General features: G+C 46.1%; 3 protein-coding genes and 1 long non-coding RNA gene across 21 annotated transcripts in view; 2 read left to right on the forward strand and 2 right to left on the reverse strand.

Annotated features, from left to right (window-relative positions):
* Positions 1–4,888, forward strand: LOC119015014 (opsin-3-like). Its single transcript, XM_037090544.1, has 4 exons — positions 1–608; positions 935–1,260; positions 1,457–1,690; positions 3,813–4,888. Exons 1-4 carry the CDS (start codon positions 254–256, stop codon positions 4,065–4,067), a joined length of 1,170 nt encoding a protein of 389 aa, XP_036946439.1. The 5' UTR covers positions 1–253; the 3' UTR covers positions 4,068–4,888.
* On the reverse strand, positions 2,827–11,179 carry LOC119015013 (beta-galactoside alpha-2,6-sialyltransferase 2-like). The gene is made up of 7 exons (XM_037090543.1): positions 11,038–11,179; positions 9,981–10,039; positions 9,329–9,891; positions 7,675–7,772; positions 5,888–5,989; positions 5,626–5,800; positions 2,827–3,550 (listed from the first exon to the last, which is right to left on the reverse strand). The coding sequence occupies exons 3-7, from the start codon at positions 9,888–9,890 to the stop codon at positions 3,303–3,305; spliced, it is 1,185 nt and encodes a 394-aa protein (XP_036946438.1). The 5' UTR covers position 9,891; positions 9,981–10,039; positions 11,038–11,179; the 3' UTR covers positions 2,827–3,302.
* Positions 9,769–18,685, forward strand: part of LOC119015023 — a 15,551-nt gene continuing 6,634 nt past the window's right edge. Inside the window, exons 1-4 of the long non-coding RNA XR_005073150.1 lie at positions 9,769–9,902; positions 11,045–11,232; positions 13,270–13,509; positions 13,660–13,736. This is a non-coding gene — a long non-coding RNA (uncharacterized LOC119015023). The remainder of the gene's footprint in view (positions 9,903–11,044; positions 11,233–13,269; positions 13,510–13,659; positions 13,737–18,685) is intronic.
* lrrfip1b (leucine rich repeat (in FLII) interacting protein 1b) overlaps positions 11,961–18,685 on the reverse strand; it is a 22,636-nt gene continuing 15,911 nt past the window's right edge. For 15 of the 18 annotated variants that reach the window (XM_037090523.1, XM_037090519.1, XM_037090527.1 and 12 more), the window contains one exon: positions 15,857–18,479. In XM_037090523.1, the coding sequence (XP_036946418.1) occupies positions 16,318–18,479 (2,162 nt within the window). In that variant the 3' untranslated portion in view covers positions 15,857–16,317. Of the gene's footprint in view, positions 13,488–13,626; positions 13,732–14,203; positions 14,284–14,784; positions 14,903–14,993; positions 15,044–15,856; positions 18,480–18,685 lie in introns of those variants that run through there. The other 3 variants (XM_037090525.1, XM_037090526.1, XM_037090524.1) reach the window with 1 other exon arrangement.

Raw genomic sequence — 18,685 nt, forward strand, 5'->3', positions numbered from 1 at the left:
GCGCGGGCAGAACTTCACTGAGCTGCACGCGGGCAGCAGACACTTCCTGCAGCCTGAGGAGCGTCAGAGGCACGAGCCGGATTATTGATCCTGTATTGGCTCACAGTATTGTTCACTTGTGCGCGCGCGGTGCGGAAGATGCGGCGGCGCGGTGGCTGCCTGATTCTTCATCACTCTTCATCATGCCGTGTCTGGTGCCGCGGCGGAGGTTTACTCTCTACACACGGCACGTCTGCGTGAGCGGCAGCACGTCATGTTCTCGGAGGTGAGCGACGTCAACCTGACGTCAAACGCCAGCGCTCCGCTGGAGCAGGACTGGAGCGACACGCCGCACGCGCGGCTGTCGCGCGGCGGGCACCGCGTGGTGTCGGTGTTCCTGGGCTCCATCATGGTGCTCGGCCTCCTCAACAACCTGCTGGTTCTGGTGCTGTTCTGCCGCTTCAAGACGCTGCGGACCCCCGTCAACATGCTGCTGCTCAACATCAGCGTCAGCGACATGCTGGTCTGCGCATGCGGCACCACACTCAGCTTCGCCTCCAGCCTGCGGAGCCGCTGGCTGTACGGCCGCCACGGCTGCATGTGGTACGGCTTCATCAACTCCTGCTTCGGTCAGTGGTGCCGGTTCTGATGCTGCTGCTGCGGCCCAGTATACATGCTGGAGTTTATTTACATTCACATGTTGAACTTTAGATTATATTAATGTAATAATAATGTACATTTTAAATGTTACATTAACCTTCGACCCTAAAAAGACTGAACAGATTGAGACAAACATTAAAGTTCTGACATTTAACAGATGAGTTCAGATCCAGATACGTGTTCTGATCATCCCATTTAAAACATTTAGTTTTGGACCTTATCTGGAGATTTGACTAAATCCAGATTCCAGGTGGTTCTGTGGATCTGAACCTCTTCCTGTTTCTTTCTCCGTCAGGGATCGTGTCTCTGGTCTCTCTGGCCGTCCTGTCCTACGACCGCTACAGCACCCTGATGGTGTGCAACAAGCGGTCCCCGGACTTCAGGAAGCCCCTGCTGGCTGTGGGGGGATCCTGGCTGTACTCCCTGTTCTGGACGGTACCTCCCCTGCTGGGCTGGAGCAGTTACGGTCTGGAGGGGGCTGGGACCAGCTGCTCGGTCAGCTGGACCGAGAACTCGTCCAGTTCTCACTCGTACATCATCTGTCTGTTCATTTTCTGTCTGGGGATCCCGGTCCTGGTCATGGTCTACTGCTACGGACGGCTGCTGTACGCCGTCAAACAGGTGGGTTGCCACAATCAATCAGAACCACACAGCAGTTTAAAGGTGAGAGTTTATCACCTGTGTTTGGTTCCGTCAGGTGGTTCTGACGGTGTATCACCTGTGTTTGGTTCCGTCAGGTGGTTCTGACGGTGTATCACCTGTGTTTGGTTCTGTCAGGTGGTTCTGACAGTGTATCACCTGTGTTTGGTTCCGTCAGGTGGGTCGTATCAGGCGGACGGCGGCCCGTCGCAGAGAGTTCCACATCCTGTTCATGGTGGTGACCACGGTGGTTTGCTACCTGCTCTGCTGGATGCCGTACGGTGTCGTCGCCATGATGGCCACCTTCGGTCGGCCGGGAGTCGTCAGCCCGGTCGCCAGCGTCGTCCCGTCCATCCTCGCCAAGAGCAGCACCGTCATCAACCCAGTCATCTACATCCTCATGAACAAACAGGTGAGTCTTAAAGGGATATTCTGGTGTAAGTTTAATCCATGTTCTAACACACCTTGACACCGAGTACGACCCCCCCCCCCCCGAGATAAAGTTTGCGGACCGCTAGCTTACGTAGTTTCAGCGCCCTCAGAAACGACTGCACAACAACAATACACTGCAGCAAATGGATCCAAGTATAAACTGCCATCAAAAAGCCACAAATAATGCTCAGAACAGCACCAAACTTCAGCAACATTACACACAGGGTCCCAGCATATATTTCAAGGCATCAAACATTTGATATCATTGCCGGCTTTGTTGGAAAAGATAAACAAATCTCACCTCTCCAGCTGCAGGCTCGTTGTGGGGAAGCCCTGCGAGTCGATTACCGAGTGCAGTAGAGTTCTGCAGCTCAGTGATGATCATTACTGCGGGACTCTACTGCACTCAAACCTTTAGTGGTCTCGTCCAGAACACACAGCAGTGTCACGGTCGCCCGCGGGTCCGTCTGCAGCCGCTTTCACAAAGAGACATGAGGCAGAATCCTGTTGGTTCCTCTGAGAGCAGCTGAGGACAAACAGCCGTCAGAACCAGCAGAATGAGTTAACGTGCAGAACAACAGTAATGAGCGTCCACAGATCCTCCTCACGGCAGAGGACAGTGAACACATCATCTGTTACAACTACACTTTTATCACAGTTTGAATCTGAAGAACAAAGTCTGAGATGTTTAATGACTTTGAGTTTTCAGCAGATCTAAATCAGAAGAAACAAACAATTCAGGAGGTAAAAAGTTTGACTTGATTTTCAAACTACATGAAAGTTACCTGAGTGATGATCCAGCGGTTCTGAGAACAATCAAAAGTTTGAGACGCTTTCTCTAAAACGGTGTTCAGATTATAACGATCACACGTCGACTTACCAATGGACCAAACATTGAAAATAAGTCATCAGGGAAAAGTTCAGTCTCATATGTTGCTGAAGGTTCTCAGTCATCTGGCTCAAAGAAAGTTCTGTATCATGGTCAACTGGACTTTCTTGGATGAGAGGTGAGCCGTCTTCAACAAACTGAAACAGGTCCAGTTGACGCCGATACAGAACTTAGAAACATGATCTCATAGACTGTTGTTTTAAAAGCAAAGTGTGTTTATTAAAACCACATAAAAATAAAGACATAATTTCATCGACTTCATTTATCAAAACTCTGTTGATGTTTCTAAAGTTAACAGATTACAATTACAACAAAATGAATGTAAACTCAAAACTGATGAACCAATAAAACTTTCTCACATTAAAATTATTTTTGATTAACAGTGAAAATAATGAAACATCAGAAAACTAGCTCCCATGAGAGTTAAAAAACAACTTACATTTAATACAAAAACATATTAAAATAATCTAAAAAACATTTAACATTTTATAAGGAAACTTAAAAAAGGAGTCTTCACCGTCCTGAACCCCCTCAGAGTCTTAAACCTGGTTCACGACCCGCACCGGACCGTCCTGAACCCCCTCAGAGTCTTAAACCTGGTTCACGACCCGCACCGGACCGTCCTGAACCCCCTCAGAGTCTTAAACCTGGTTCACGACCCGCACCGGACCGTCCAGAACCCCCTCAGAGTCTTAAACCTGGTTCACGACCCGCACCGGACCGTCCTGAACCCCCTCAGAGTGACCTTGCCCTTGGTCCTCAGCTGGTCCTGGGGGCCCACATTGATCCTCTGGATCAGCAGCTTCTCGTACAGCAGAGGGTGGTACGCTCCCAGCGTGCAGGCGGCGTCGTGGTACCGCTCGTAGTAATGACAGCGGTCGGTGCGACGGACTGATGGGATGAACTCGTACACGCTGACCTCACCACACAGTGACATCATCAACAGGATCCCTGAAACACATGACATCATCAACGGGTCAGACAATGACGCAAATAATTTTACACAAAATCACACAAAAATCCAGTTTGAGTCAGAATCGAACAAAACGAAGATGTGTCAACACTTCATAAAGTGTCACGTTTCCAGCTGACTGATTATGGATTATCAGTCGGTGATTGATTATTAGTGTCTGTGATTGCTCATCAGTCTGATTGATTGTTAATGTCTGTGATTGCTCATCAGTCTGATTGATTGTTAATGTCTGTTCCTCAGTTCTACCGCTGCTTCCGGATCCTGTTCCACTGTGAACACCAGCTGACGGAGGACGTCCACTCCTCCATGCCCTCAAAGACCACCGTGGTCCATCTGAACCGCCGAGTGTGCGACATCAGCCCGGCCGCCACCGAACACGCCGCTGCTGCCGGCTCCACGCTGCTGACCAGACCTGATACTGCAGACATGGAAATAACCAGCAGCGCCGTGTCCGACAGAGCCGATGCTGTCGGGCCACGGGAGGTCTCCTCGTGAGACCTCTGACCTCTGACCCTTCACCTGAAACCTCAACGACCAATCAGCTGACTGGAGGTCCGCAGGTCAGAGTTGTGTGTGGCCGTAACGACGTGATGTGGACGTCTACAACAGTGTAAGAGGAACGTGCCTGGAGGCGTTCATGAAACTTAGAGAATTAAATGAACACATTTCTGATTTTTACAGATCTTTCATCAATAAATGTGCTGTGATCACAGCATTCGCCTTCGTAAAGACTAATGTATGGAGCGCCAGGATCATTTCTCTTCCTTATCAAATAGAATTTAAACTAAATGATAATAATAATAATTATCATTATTATTATTATTATTATTATTATCCATTTAATTTTGATTTACAATAAACAACGAGTCCTTCAGAAGCATCAGGACATAAAAAACATTTGGAGGCAGTCTCACGTCATGGTCTTCATCAGGCGAATTCATCACGATATTTAATAACCAGAACTGATGTAAACTTCCACTGCCTGTCTGTCTGTTCACTCCATGATGTCATCAGTTCTTCTCACTGACAGACTGTCACGTCTTTAATGAGAACGTTAAATCAACTTTGAAACACATTAATAACAGTAACGAGTCACAACAACATGGTTCTGATCACTCAAGTGTCTGACGGTGTGAGATCGTCAGTCACTTATCACAGAATCAATCGACTGTGACGCGGCTAATCGAATAATAAAAGATAAACATTAAAGTGAGTATTTCCTGTGTGAGCATCATGACGCTGGTCTCTGGTCTGTTGAACGTCTGTGCTGTAAAAATGTTGTTGAGGAAAGTTTGAAATAAAGTTCTGTAAACTCGCTCGTCGTCTTTTTATTCAAAGTGCGTATTAATGTTGTGAACGTGTTTCCTTTTCTTGAACTCATCTTTAAATCATTTTTTATATATTTATTCTAATATAAAACAATCATCTTGTTGATGATTATGATTATGTGCTGACTGAACGCTGCAGTGAGACGTTGTCGCCCCCTTCAGGCCGCAACGGTCATCACACAAAACACTGTGTATCATATTTACTGTTTACTTTTATGTTGCCTGTTTTTAAAATGTGCCACTTCAATTAAGTTATTATAATTATAATTATAATTATTATTATTATTATTACTACTACTGTCACTTCATACAAGTCAATCAAATGTTATTTAATTTAATTTAATCAGTTTCTTAAATTTCAATTCAAGAGTTATAATTTCATCTTGTGATAAAAAGACATCAGATGTTGGAGTTAAATTAACATGTTTTATATTTTAAGTACATTGAATACATTACATAATAAATTATAATATAAATTAACATCATGTTCTTACATTTACTATAAATATATTGCATGAATTTGGATTTCTATAGTAAACATACTTTCCTTAAAGGTAATTATTATAATTTATAATAAGTGTAATTATATTTACTACTTCAGATGTTACTGACACAATGTTTCACTGCAGACTAGATGTTGTCTGTTTAGTTTCACTTTTCTCTTTGTTACTGTTTCATTAACTTTTATAGTACGGTGTGAATCAGTAGTTCTGTAGTCCTGGTACCTGTGAAGCCTGACGAGGGCGGGTTGGGCTGGATCTGGACTCCGGTGTTGTCCTGGATCAGGTCCCACAGGCTCCAGATGAACTCCGGATGGAGGATGTAAAATGGCTGCTCAGGTCGGAGGCGACGGCGTTCAACATAAGCCGAGAACAGATCAAAGTCCGGCTTCTCGAACCACTACAGAGAAACCAGGACACGATGAGTTAGCACATATGTGCTATCGTGTGCTTAGAGAAACCGTCAGTCTTGTGGCTGCGTTCAGACCTCGGTGAGGTTGGAGGAGTACGGAGCTGGATCCCAGAGCAGCAGGGTGACGTCCTGATACAACGAGCTGCTGTTGAACTGGTGTTTGGGCCGGGCAACGATCTGATGGAGACACAGACGGACAAACTGAGACGGTCTGAACACAAACTAAAGCTGAGCTTGACGCACCTGCAGCAGGTAGCTCAGTGTGCTGGAGGACTGTCAGGAAGTTCTGACACTGTGAGTTCAGTCCTGGAGTCAGTCTGAGCTTCAAACACAGCTCTTCAAATAAAAGAAGCAGAAGCTCAAAACAGGACGTTCAGGTCTCTGATGAGCTGGTCTGGAGGTTGTGGGTTTGAATCCTGACTCTTTATAAAGTTGCTGCTCAGAAGAAGGAGTGAAAACCTCTGAGAGACTCTTTGCTCTCGTCCCCCTGTTAGCTCAGCAGGAGAAACCAGGGTTGAAGTTTTGAGGTTGTGGGTTCAAGACTTGATTGATTTTTGAGTGTTGATGTTCAAAAGAGTGAAATCTGAAAAAACAAAGAGTATTTTCACTCAGTGAAGTCTGTAGCTCGTGGGTTCAATCCCTGGGTAGTTCAGGTGATTTTTAAACCTGATGTAAAAAACAAAGAGTGAATTCCTCTTAGGAACAAAATTAAATCTCCAACTCATTAGCTCAGGAAGATAATGTGATGCTGTGAACACTGAAGGTTGTGGGTTTGAGTCATGATGATTTTTGAGCATTGAGGTTTAAAACAGTGAAATGTGACAGAAACAAAAAGCATCAGTCAGATCTGTTAGCTCAGTGTGATAGAAGCCTGGTTAGTAGTCCAGAGGTTGTGGGTTCAAGTCTTGTTTGGGTTCAATTATTATAATAGTCAGACTGAAAAGCTGAAATTCAAAAGCGCCCGGAGAAGAGGTCCAGATGTGAAGTGGACCCTGTAGTACGGTGGGCTGAGTAATGGGCTGGCAGGACATATTGGGGTTGGAAGTTATGAGGTCCTGGGTTCAATTCTTGATTGATTTTCAAGTGTTGATGTTCAAAACAGTGAAATCTGTCAGAAACAAAGAGCATGTGTCAGAAGCAGTAGCTCAGGCTGCTAGAGGCCCAGTCAGCAGTCTGGAGGTTGTCGGTTCAAGTCTTGTTTGATTCTTATGAAACTCAGTGAAGTTTGAAGTACGGAATGAAAAGCGCCCAGAGAAAAGCCTCTAGTGCCCAGGGGCTAGGCAGTGTGGTGGGTTGTCATCCTGGCTTGCACAGGTTCGATGCTGGCCGGCCAGACCAGACCCGGAGCCGCGGGAGGCAGCCGTGTCCCCGCCTGAGGCTTCTCAGAGGTGGAGGCAGGAAGTTATAGAGCGCTGAACAGTGTGAGGATGTCACAAAGGTTACCTAAACTTACTTTATTACATCTTTCAATTCATCACTCTTTATTGATTCATTTTATAATTGACACAAAAGGTCAGCTCATGACTTCCACACTGAGCAGGTCTGACGTCATCTGCACAGATCATGAGCAGCACCTGGTGACAGAGGGGAGACCGAACAAACAAACAGCAGAACCAGAACTGTTGCTCTGTGGTCAATAATTAAATATTCTCAAATCAAATGAAACAAGTGGACAGTATTGTTGACAGGTGGATCTGGTTATTATACACAGATTCACTACTTAACTGTCATGTATCATCACAGTAACAAACATTAGCAGCTGTAAACACATTATAAAACACTTCCTGTGGAGCAGGAGGCTGTTGATAGTTCACAGTTACAGGTGGAACAACAAAGGTGAGGACAGTGGGCGGAGTCTGTACCTGTGAGTTGATGATGCGGATTGTGGTCTTGGTTCCCACGTCCCTCTCGAAGCCTTTGGTAGGGGCGGCGTTGAAGCGAAGAACTGCATCATGGGAATCTGAGTCCATAAGGAGAAGAACAGGGTGTTTCACGATCAATTAATAAAGATTTAAGATTAACAGAGTCAATATAATTCACCAGAAGGGGGCAGCAGAGAGATCATATTTTAAAGGTCCCATATTATGACAAACAGGTTTTCTCTGGTCTCTACATATATAAGCTGGTCCTCCCTGAACCTGCCAACTCCCAGAATGAGGAACACAAGTGATTCCTGCATCTCTGCAGCCCCACTGGTAACACAGAGCTCCTACAGGCTGTTCAGATTCTGCTCCTGTCGTTATGTAACTAAAGGAGTCATTATCACAGTCCGGCCTCCTCTGAGCGGTGATAGGAGATATCTGAGAGGAGGCGTTCATCCCCGAGGCGAAGTTCAGTGTGTCCAGCAGTCAGACAGCAGAGTTTCACTCAGAGTTAGACACGCAAATTACTCTGCTGTTGGTTGTAAAAATCAACATCAGTGTCTATAATCTGTCCCAGCTACAGAACAACAGAAGAGACGGTGGCTGTGTTTCATATTCTAAGACAACGTGTTGGCTGCGGTTCGTGTTAGCTTGTGTGTGTGTGCTAACCACTTCTCATCAGACTGCTTCAGTAACGAAGGTCAGTACAAAGCTGCTTTGCCTCGACACTGACCCTCGTAAAAAGATCAGTACCAACCATACCGGACCCAGCAAACTGCACCCGAGCTACAGGTAAGTGTTGCCCCGGTTTAATAGTACTAACAGTTGCCTACGAGTCTGGTGAAGTCAGCTGGAAACGGGCCAACTAGTTAGCTCTGCTTCGGTCCGCCATGTAATGGTGTTTGAAGCGAGTTTAATGTTGATAATATTATGATGCAGCTTGGTTGTCACAGTAAAAAGTCTGGAAACGTGCAGACTGGAGACAGAGACGATGCGAACAGTGTCCAAGAGTTTGGAGACTGAGTTGGAGACAAACACAGCTTTCGCTAGCTGTTAGCCATTAGCTTCATGGTAGTAAATGTAACAACACATACGGACAAACTAACATTATTCAGACACACTAACCATTCTGAAATGTCCTGCTGCAGCCACAGAGTCTGTACTTCTTCAGCAGCCTCTCATTCTGGATCCCATTCTGGGTCAAACTGGTTCCGTTGAGGATACATATATACATCCACCGTAAACATTAGCACATGCTACTGCTAACGCAAGGGGAATCCCCTCCCTGAGAGTGACGTAGCAGGAAGGGCTCTCCAAGTGGGCGGTGACAGACGGAGCTCATTAGCATTTAAAGGTGCAGGCACAGAAACAGACTGCTGTGAATAGAGCGACTTTTACACAGCTGAAGTTCAGGACCACAGATGGGTTTGGGGCAAAGCATATCGAATACAGAGCGGTTGGACCTCTGACAGCTGTGTGAAATTGATGAAAACCAGTATAATATGGGACGTTTTAACACAAAGAAAGACAGAACCAGTGAGGTTGTGGGATCTGACTGTAGAGAACAGTGTAAAGGCCCTTTAATCTGACCCCTCCAGGGGTCCAGGACCCTCCGAGGGGTCCGGGACCCTCCCAGTCCTGTATGTGGACTCACCGATCTCCCTCCCCAGCGATGAGTTGAGGATGGCTCCGGCTGAGGTCACTACGGCGCAGCTCTGATACCGAGATGCCCTGATCTGCTGCAGGGGCAGTGAAGGCACCAGCCGGGCCCAGCCCAGACCGGAGAATGGCTCCTGAGTCCCATCCACAGTCCGGATCCTGGTCCTCCTCTTCAGCTCACAGTACAGTTGCAGACCAGACCTGCAGTCCCTCCGCGGGCCCTGGTATGTCACCTGGTGCCTGTTGGAGCTCAGCTGGACCTTCAGGACCTTCTGCAGACGAGGACTGAGCATCTCCACCGTCAGGTTCCCGGTCCAGAGTCTCTGCAGGATTTCCAAAGACCTGGACCTGTAGTAGTCCTCAGATCTGGACCTGAAGTCAGTCCTCCTACTCCTCCAGTCCTTCTCTGAAGAGGCCAGGTGGTGGGTTTCAGTCCTGCTGAGTCCAGACCAAGGCAGCCGGGAAGACCTGAGGTCCAGGAAGTGACAGAGCAGGGACAGGAAGAGGAGGAGCCAGGCCAGCAGGAGGACTAGCAGCCACTTCCTGTACGGCTTCATCCTGCATCAGAGGTCAGAGGTCAAACTTCATGCATTCTCATGCTGGTTAATGTACAGAGTGTAACATGTGTGTGCATGTGAGGTACCGACCGGACCGAACCAGGTGTTGACCCGGTGGGTGCAGGACTCTGTCTTGACTGCTGGAAGCTCTGTGAAGAGAATGAAAATAGAAATGACAGTCCCTCCGTCAATATTAGTAACTGCTTTAGAGAATCATCAACAACTCCTTAAAAAGGTCTTTACAAATTATTATGTTTAAACCAATTAAACATGAAGTCAGATATTTAGGAATGACTGTTTCCATGATTTGAGGAATAGAGAGAGACTCTCTCACCTTTAATATTATTGTAATAATATTAGACTTGTTTTTATTCTGGAGGGCTCAAGACTAGAATTTAACTTATAATACTTGCTAAATATTTTACACACAGATGTAAATTCATGAATGTTTCATCACATTTCTTGATTTTTCTATATTTTTCGACTCATTGAAGGTTATCAGATCAACTACAACTGTCTCTTTTGTTTGTTTGTGACCTCTCTCTTCACTAATAAAGTTTAAAAAAAAAAACAAAAGTCCATCAAGCTGGCTCGGCGACAGTTACAGTTAAAGTTACAGTTACTAACCAGCCATCATTAAACCCTTTGCATGACACAAAGCTGGACATTCTTTCTTTCTTTCTGTCTGTCTGTCTGTCTTGACATGTACCATCTTCCTCCTCAGACCTTTGATCAACATTTCTGCTGTCCTCTATAATTGATATAATAATAATGAAGCCGTGTCGACTGGATAGATATTCGTTCTCGAAGTTTGTCCCTTGTTTTTGTTTCACTGAATGCAACCTGTGACCATCAGGTGAGACTGTGCTCGTCACCTCTCACGATAGGCCACGTGATCCGTGTGCAAGGCTGCTGTCGCGAGAGGTGACGCGACTTTGTTAAAAAGAGCTGACAAGGGCTGATTAATCATTTGATGTATAAAATGTTATAAAGCAAATCATTGTTAGTACAACAGGCAACCAAAGTTAAAAAGTTGAATCATTTAAAATAGAAGACTTTTCAATCATTCAACCAAACTTCATGTAAAATTTGACTGTTTTAAGGAAAGACATTGAGTCATGTTTGATTGACAGCTGCTTCCTGTTACCTGTCAGGTGCGGTGAGGAGGAGGTCCTGCAGAGACACTGCAGGCTGCAGGCTCGTTGTGACACCAGCTGAGTTTCCTTCGGTGTCCCGCGGGATCAGTCTCCCAGAATCCTCTGCTGGACTGGTTTCACTGTGGATGTTGGGGGGCTACGAGTGTCCTGATTGGCTGCCTCGGTCCCTTTCAGTGAAACAACAGGTGGGCCCATTACCATGACGACCACATTAATGCTGCGTTCAGGCCCAACGGTGAAAATGAGAGTCAGAGTGAGAGAGACGCTGCTGAGACAAAACACTCAGTCAGCGAGGGGTTAACTGGAGGTCTGAAGGTTGGACCCGATCCCAGACGGACTCGTGGGAAACCAGAGCCGGACCTGACCGGCATACATTAACCAGAGAGGGCTGACACATGGTGGACCGAGGGGACCCGGACCTACTCTACTCTTCAAACTACTTTAAGCCTCAGAGCTTTTATGTTGTCACTTCCTGTTCACTTGAATAACGTCACAGCTCTGCTGCGTTCAGCTCCAACACACCGAAGCAGAACGTTATAAACAGAAAACTGTGGAAAACAAACCTTCGTTGTCCAGGTGTGTCACCTGTCTGCCGGTGTTCAGGTGTGTCACCTGTTTGCTGGTGTTCAGGTGTGTCACCTGTCTGCCGGTGTTCAGGTGTGTCACCTGTTTGCTGGTGTTCAGGTGTGTCACCTGTCTGCCGGTGTTCAGGTGTGTCACCTGTCTGCCGGTGTTCAGGTGTGTCACCTGTCTGCCGGTGTTCAGGTGTGTCACCTGTTTGCTGGTGTTCAGGTGTGTCACCTGTCTGCCGGTGTTCAGGTGTGTCACCTGTCTGCCGGTGTTCAGGTGTGTCACCTGTCTGCCGGTGTTCAGGTGGTTGTGAGCTGGAAGTTGTGGTCACAAACAGTCGGACTGAGATGTTGCATCACTTTATTGTCATGCTTCTCAAACACCTTTCACACCCGTCACACTGATCGATAACCCCTGATCATGTTGATACACTGATGTATTGATAACCCACATCCTAATCAATAGGACACAATTAAATACATTAAAGTTCTCCTCCAATCAAATCACACTTCACACAGCTCAAGTTTTACACCACGCACTCCAACTTACTCACCGTCACCATGGTGACACCTGTCAGATCCCCGTCACCATGGTGACACCATCCATGGCAATCCAAGCCCGGTCCCGTTCTCTGGCAGGTGAAGACCTTGAGGATGTTTGCTGCTCTTCTTACATTCAGGAACAGAAGTTTCATTGATGTTTTAAATGTGCCAGGAGCTGGTTGTCATGGAGACAACCTGAGGCCTTTAAGGAGAAGCTGGTTGTCATGGAAACAACCTCCTCATGTGTTCATTCACTGAGCGATGAGTCCTGACAGACATTTACAAGCTGGTGATTTTACATCCCGAGTGTCCGAACCAGGTGAACCAGGTGAATCTCCACCTGCTGTATATGTACATGAGCACACGAGGCCACACCCTCCTCAGTGAGCGAGGCGGGCCGGGCTGGATGCTGGTCTGTTTTGGTCTTCACTGTCACACCTGAAAATGATTTAAGCTGATCTACAGTTGACAGGAGGCAACATCCAGCCCACCAAACCCACGAACCAAAACAGACAGAATGCCAGAACCAAAACAGACCATAGAACCAACACCAAACTTCAAAAATAACAACAAGCAAACAAAAACCAGAAAGAACCAAAATGAAGTTCAAAAATCAGCTGCTAGTTTGATCCAGACTGATCGGGTCTAGTCCGGTCCGGTCCAGTCTGCTCCGGTCCAGTCCAGTCTCTCTGCTGTAGTGGAGTCTTTGAGGGCGGTGGTGCCCCCATGTGTTGGAGGAGAGGTAGTGCCACAGTTCACACCAACCGAGCAGCTGACTGTGGATGTAGAGTTTGTTTCAGACACCAGGAGGGCCCGGCGGGTGGAGTTTAACACATCAGGGCTTTAAAGTGGAGGCAGGTCCAATTTATTCAGTTCATTAAATCCTGAAGATTTAAATTCTGTTTATTTTGGTCCACTTTGTCTTCTGTAAAGAGTCTTTTCTTCTCAGTTAAGGACGGACGACTTGTTGTGGTGACAATCGCTAAACTCCACCCGTCTGTCTTCACGGCACCAGATCACAGAGTTACATTCCACGTGTCCATGTCTGAGACTGATTGATTGATTGATTGATTGATTGATTGATTGATTGAGTTTTTGGTTTGTTTCCAGCTCAGTTCGCTCCACCCGTCTGGTGCTGCATGCAGAGTAAAATTAAGCGCTCATTGTCTGTCCATCTGTCGGGACCGCAGGACGTCGGTCCGTCCCAGGACGCAGCGTCACTGCTGGGCCAGCAAGGCGTTGCGGTTGGCCTTCATCTTGTCCAGACGTTTGGACAGGTGGCTGTTACTCGCCTCCAGCTCGTCGATCCGGTCCAGAGCCGAGCGGAGCTGCAGGACAAAAGAGGAAGAGGTCTGATCCTGTAACTGCTTCATTCTGTCAGTCGTGGTCAAACTCATTTTTGCCAAACAATAAAATCAGTTAGATTAAATCAGACACAGATTTAAAAACATGAAGTGAAACACAAACCTCTCTCTGAAGTTTCCTCTTCTCCACTTTCAGCTCGTCTTCGATCTTCTCAGCGTTTTCTGCCGCCGACTTGTATCGAGTCACCTGACCTTCCAGTCGGATCACCTGAGGTAGAAACACAACAGCGCTGCGGCGTCAGAGGACGTCTTCTTCTTTATGAACGTGTTGTCACTCTACTTCCTCTTTGCTCAACAGAGCGGCTGTTTGTGTTCGACCGTCTCATTTATTCTCACAGTGCTTTCTAACATTCACTGTTAAATTACAGCCGTGAGACTAAGTGTCTTTACCTCCACTGACCCTGAACCCTGTCAACATTCAGAATCATTCACTGAGGATTTGACTCAGATTTTAGAGTTTCACTAGGACATAAAAGCATCGTGGAACATGGAAGAAAAAGTAAAATCATGTTTCATTGATACTTAAAGAACAAATCTGTCTCTGAATGAAGTTTGAAAGTACGACTTCTTTCATGAAGCTGCTTTTACTGCTATAATAATTTCGTCCCACAGTTTGATGAAATATATAATATATTTGCTGATGACACGGTTTTCTCTGTGAAGGCGAAGCAGTGACTCACATTCTGTTCCAGAGTGGTGACTTCCTGTTCAGACTTCACCAGTTTGAACTTCAGCTCGCTCATTTGTCTGTTGGTGTCTCCTGGAGAGAATAAATCGCATCGTGATACTGAAAATATGAAAGTTGTTTACATGACAGAAACATCTGTGTCATGAGGAACTTTGTTTACATGTTGATTCCAAATTTCACATGAGGGAAAAAGACGCCATAAGAAAAGTTTCAGAGATCAAGATAAGAAAAAGAAAAAGATGTGAGGAGATGAGGACAAAGTCAGGATGAAGATGAAGATGAGACAAACATGACGTCAGGTGAAAACTAGAAGATGAAGGTGGAGAACAGACAAAAAAAGACGACAGCGAGGAAGAGGAAGCGCTGAAAAAGGTAGCAAAGATGAAAAAGAAGACAAAAAGACGAAGAGGATGACAAGTTACAAAGGTGAACGATGAAGCTGAGGATGAAAACAAAGAAAACAAAGATGTGAAGACGGCAACCAAACAGTCGAAGCCAAAAAGGAGGAACAGATGAGATGAGAACAAAGAGAGAGAACACAAATAGGGAGGATGAAGACGAGGCAGAACTCACTCTGCAGGTCCAGAAGATGAGAGTCCATCCCGTTCTCCAGCCCGCCCACCTCTGGATTGTGGACTCCGTCTGTCCCAGTCTTCTGCCTCTGGTCCAGCTGAGACCTGAGCAGCCTCACCTGCTCACAAACGTTCATGTGACCAATTAAAGTTGAATCAGTGTTTCGTTCAGACGGCTGGTTTGAATCCTCAGTTTGAGTCTGGACTCACCTGATCCTGTAAACTCTCTCTTTCCTCAAACAGCTTCTTGAGCCGCAGCTCTGAAAGACAACGTTAAACATGATGATACACAATACAATATAATATTCAATAATCAGGTCGTATCGATGAGGAACAGAGACACAGCAGCACAGTTTGATCTGACGATGAGCCGATCATCGTGATACTGATTCCACTACGTCTTCCTTCAATCATCTCGTAACCGCTCAGAGAGCTGCGACTATCGACTGATCTGACTAATTAATCAGTTATTTTAATTATTCATTGATCAGCCTGACGTGAGAGCTGCAAGTTGTGGACAAAACACCAGCAACAGTTTTTAACATTTTATAATAGAAAAGATTAGTAGCACAAACAGACATCAAAACATTTTCTGATTTGCACTTTTTTCTTCAACATTTTTTATTTGAATATTTTTCCTAATGATTTACAGCTGCACTAATCCTCTCTAAACAACCAACTGAACAATCAAGATAATAATCAACAGATTGATCAACAGACAATGAAAGAATTGGACTGAGCAGAACATGTGAATCGATCCGGCTGTTCTGAGTCTGGATGTGAAGTCAGCAGCTGTTTGCTGCAGTGTTGGTCAGAACCAAATCAACGGGTCACATGTGAACTCACAGCTTGAGTCTAATTTAAACATAAGAATATTAAAGTATGAAGCGTCACAGTGATACACTGATCAACACGAGGCAGGCCGACTGTGACGTGTGTTTATTTACTGAGCACCAAACAAAAGTTCACATGTGTCAGAATAAATCCGACTCACTCTGAGCACCAGCATGACCACCTCAGTCACTTCCAGACTAACTGTATACTGTTGAACAGCTTCACACTGTAAATTACACACAGAGTCAATATAAGAGATTTTGTCGTTGAAATTTAAAACTCAACACTTCAAGTTTCTAATGTCTGTAAAGGCTGATTTCCCTGAGGAACATCTCAGTGACTGGACACATGCTGACAGTGATATGAAATTATAAACCACACGGTGAATGAATCAACATGGCTGCCAGGAGAAAACAGACACATTATTTATATAAACTGATTTTCTGTCCCGGTTCAGCTCAGACGTTTGTGTGTCAGACAGAAGACGTCGGCTCACGAAGGATTCAGAACTTCTTCAGGTTTGTTTAAAGACGTTGTGTTTATAAAATGATTATGAGAAACAGTTTCTGCTGATATGACGTGAGTCCATGTTCGTTCTGTTTGAACGTTCAACATGAAAAAGGCCGTAAAACTTTAACTTCACCTTTACACACAAGCTGTAAGTGTTGGTCCGGAGCTTCAGACGTCTCGTCTAGTTAAATCATGAAATCTTGCAGTCAGAGTTGTGTTTGTCTTTCCTGCCGTCTGGACTAAATCCCGTGCATCGTCTCTGGAATTTGACGCCGCTCACCACCGGAATGACTTTGACATCTTCGATGACGACCTCCGCCGCAGGTCGGCCATGTTGTTGTGTTGCCTCCTCGTCCACCTCCTCACAGCTGTCCACGTCTTCAGCTGACGGCTCCTCCAGGTCCTCGCTCGTCCACCATGTGGACTTGTCGACAGTTCTCCCTCGTTGTAAACTCAGCAGCACTAACTCTGGAACAGCCATCGCCTTGATTTCATCCGCTGTTGTTTCTATGAATCGTCTGATCTTGGAGACTTGAGCCGCGTGAGAGTTGGTTGATAACGTTCGATGGATTTTTTGTTGCTCCTCAACATTTTCTTCGACTGAAACATGGCAGCCTTGAACAATCTGTCTGTCCTCCTCTTCATCCGGATTCCTCGAGTCCACCAAACCCTCCAGGTCACACTCGGAGAAGTAAGATTCAACCACGATGAAATCCTCAGAGCAGCCCGGCACCATCGGCTCACTTTGCCTCACTTCTTTGACGTCAACAGATTTGTCCCGAGAGGATTCAGTGACCTCCACCTGAAAGTCACAAATACAAAACATGGAGTCTGAGGTACTTCCTGTCACTCCCTGGTCCACGTTCGAAGGATCTTGAACATCTACATAAACGTCTCCTGAGTTGGTGGAGAGGTTAGTTTGAGCCACTACCTCCTCCGCTTCACTCCTCCCTGACACTGGACGGTCTGTGATGACTGCAGGAGGTCCAGCAGGACTCTGTTCTGGATCTTCTGGTGTTCTGCTCAGACCGGTTGGTTCTTGGTTGACTGCATCAGGCTGATCTGACACATTTTCTGTGATCATCTTCAGCTTCTCCTCCAACTCTGAAATCCATTGGCTGAGAGATTCTGGTACTGCTGGAAAAACTCTCAAGATTTCATCAGCAAAACGTTGATTTTCAACAAACCCTCTCAGAAGGCTTTGAATCGTCTGCTCTAAAGCGCTCCAGTCCTTCAGTACCGGCACCGGGACAAGTGGGGACGGACTCGATGACACCGAGGTTTCTGTCTCGTCGTAACATTCAGTGCGTTCATAAGATTTGTCTTGAACCTGAACGGCTTCTCCAACTGGGTCAGCTTCATCGATCCTCCAGTTCTGAATCTTCTCAGGTGGATCCGACGTTCCTCCAGTGATTGTGTCATGAAGCTCTGATGGTTTCATTTTGAGGTCAAAGCTCCGACCTTCAGATTTACCACAGCAACTTAAATCAGTCTTGTGAGTCTGAGAGCTCTTCTCCATTATCACTGTCTCCTTTTCTACTAAATCTGTAAGGATGTTTGTGTCTTCTAATCTTTGTCCGTCACTTGGTTCATCTTCCACTTCGGCCATCGTGTCACCATGTTCACGTTCTCTCAGACGGTCCACAGATGCCGTGATGTCGGACGCTGCTTCCCTCTGCTGACGGCTCACACTGCTGGCTGAATCTCCATCGTGGCAGCAGCTCGCGGCTGCGGCCATGAGACTCGACACCACCGTCTTGTTGTCCAGGATCATGTCTTTTGCGGGTCGAGGTGGAACAAGTCTGGATCTGTAGACCTTTTCACCAGAAGTTCTGCGGGCAACTGAAACTGAATCTACAAACTGATTTTCAGTTGGATGCAGTGACAGCTGAGTTATAGATATGTGGCTGTCAGAAGAGTCGTGAGTCAGGAGCTTGTCCTGGTTCGAGGCTTCAGGTTCTGTTCTGCCTTTAAAGTCCGGATCACCAGCAGCCGGTCGGGCGATGGCAGCTTTTCTCGCAGCTCCTGGCTGTTTTTTAACGGCTTCATTTCTAAACGAAGGATTTATTTCCTGTCTGATCTGAAAGTTCTTGTTCGTCTCCTTTTCTCCTCCATTGTTTCTTGGTAGTTTTCTTGCACCCTCGGTTCTGCCCGGACGGTTCTGGGATCTATCTCGTCTCTCTCCAACCTGTTTCTCAGACCTCTTCGCTGGTTTCAAAGTTTCAGGTTTGGTTTTGCTGCTAGGAGTTCTGTTTGGTGACCGGAGACGTTTATAAATCAGACAGTGATCGCGCCTCATGTCGTCTGCTGGAGGTTTGCTGCCCTCTGCTGGCTGCTGCTCGCCAACTTTCCCTGAAAGATCGAAGAGCAGTCGACTCGTTAAAGACATAAAAGAAGGTGTGAATGAACCCGAACGGACCGTAGGAGAGAAGAATCAGCAGCCTGATCAGAGGGGAGCTTCTTGTGTGAGTCTTCAGCAAGAGGACGTGCAGGTGTTAGACACTGGGCTGATCGAAGTTATTCGTTGATTAGGAAATTAATCAATTAATTAAATTATT

Source organism: Acanthopagrus latus, chromosome 24 (genome assembly GCF_904848185.1).
Source record: "Acanthopagrus latus isolate v.2019 chromosome 24, fAcaLat1.1, whole genome shotgun sequence".
NCBI classification, from domain to species: Eukaryota; Metazoa; Chordata; class Actinopteri; order Spariformes; family Sparidae; genus Acanthopagrus; species Acanthopagrus latus.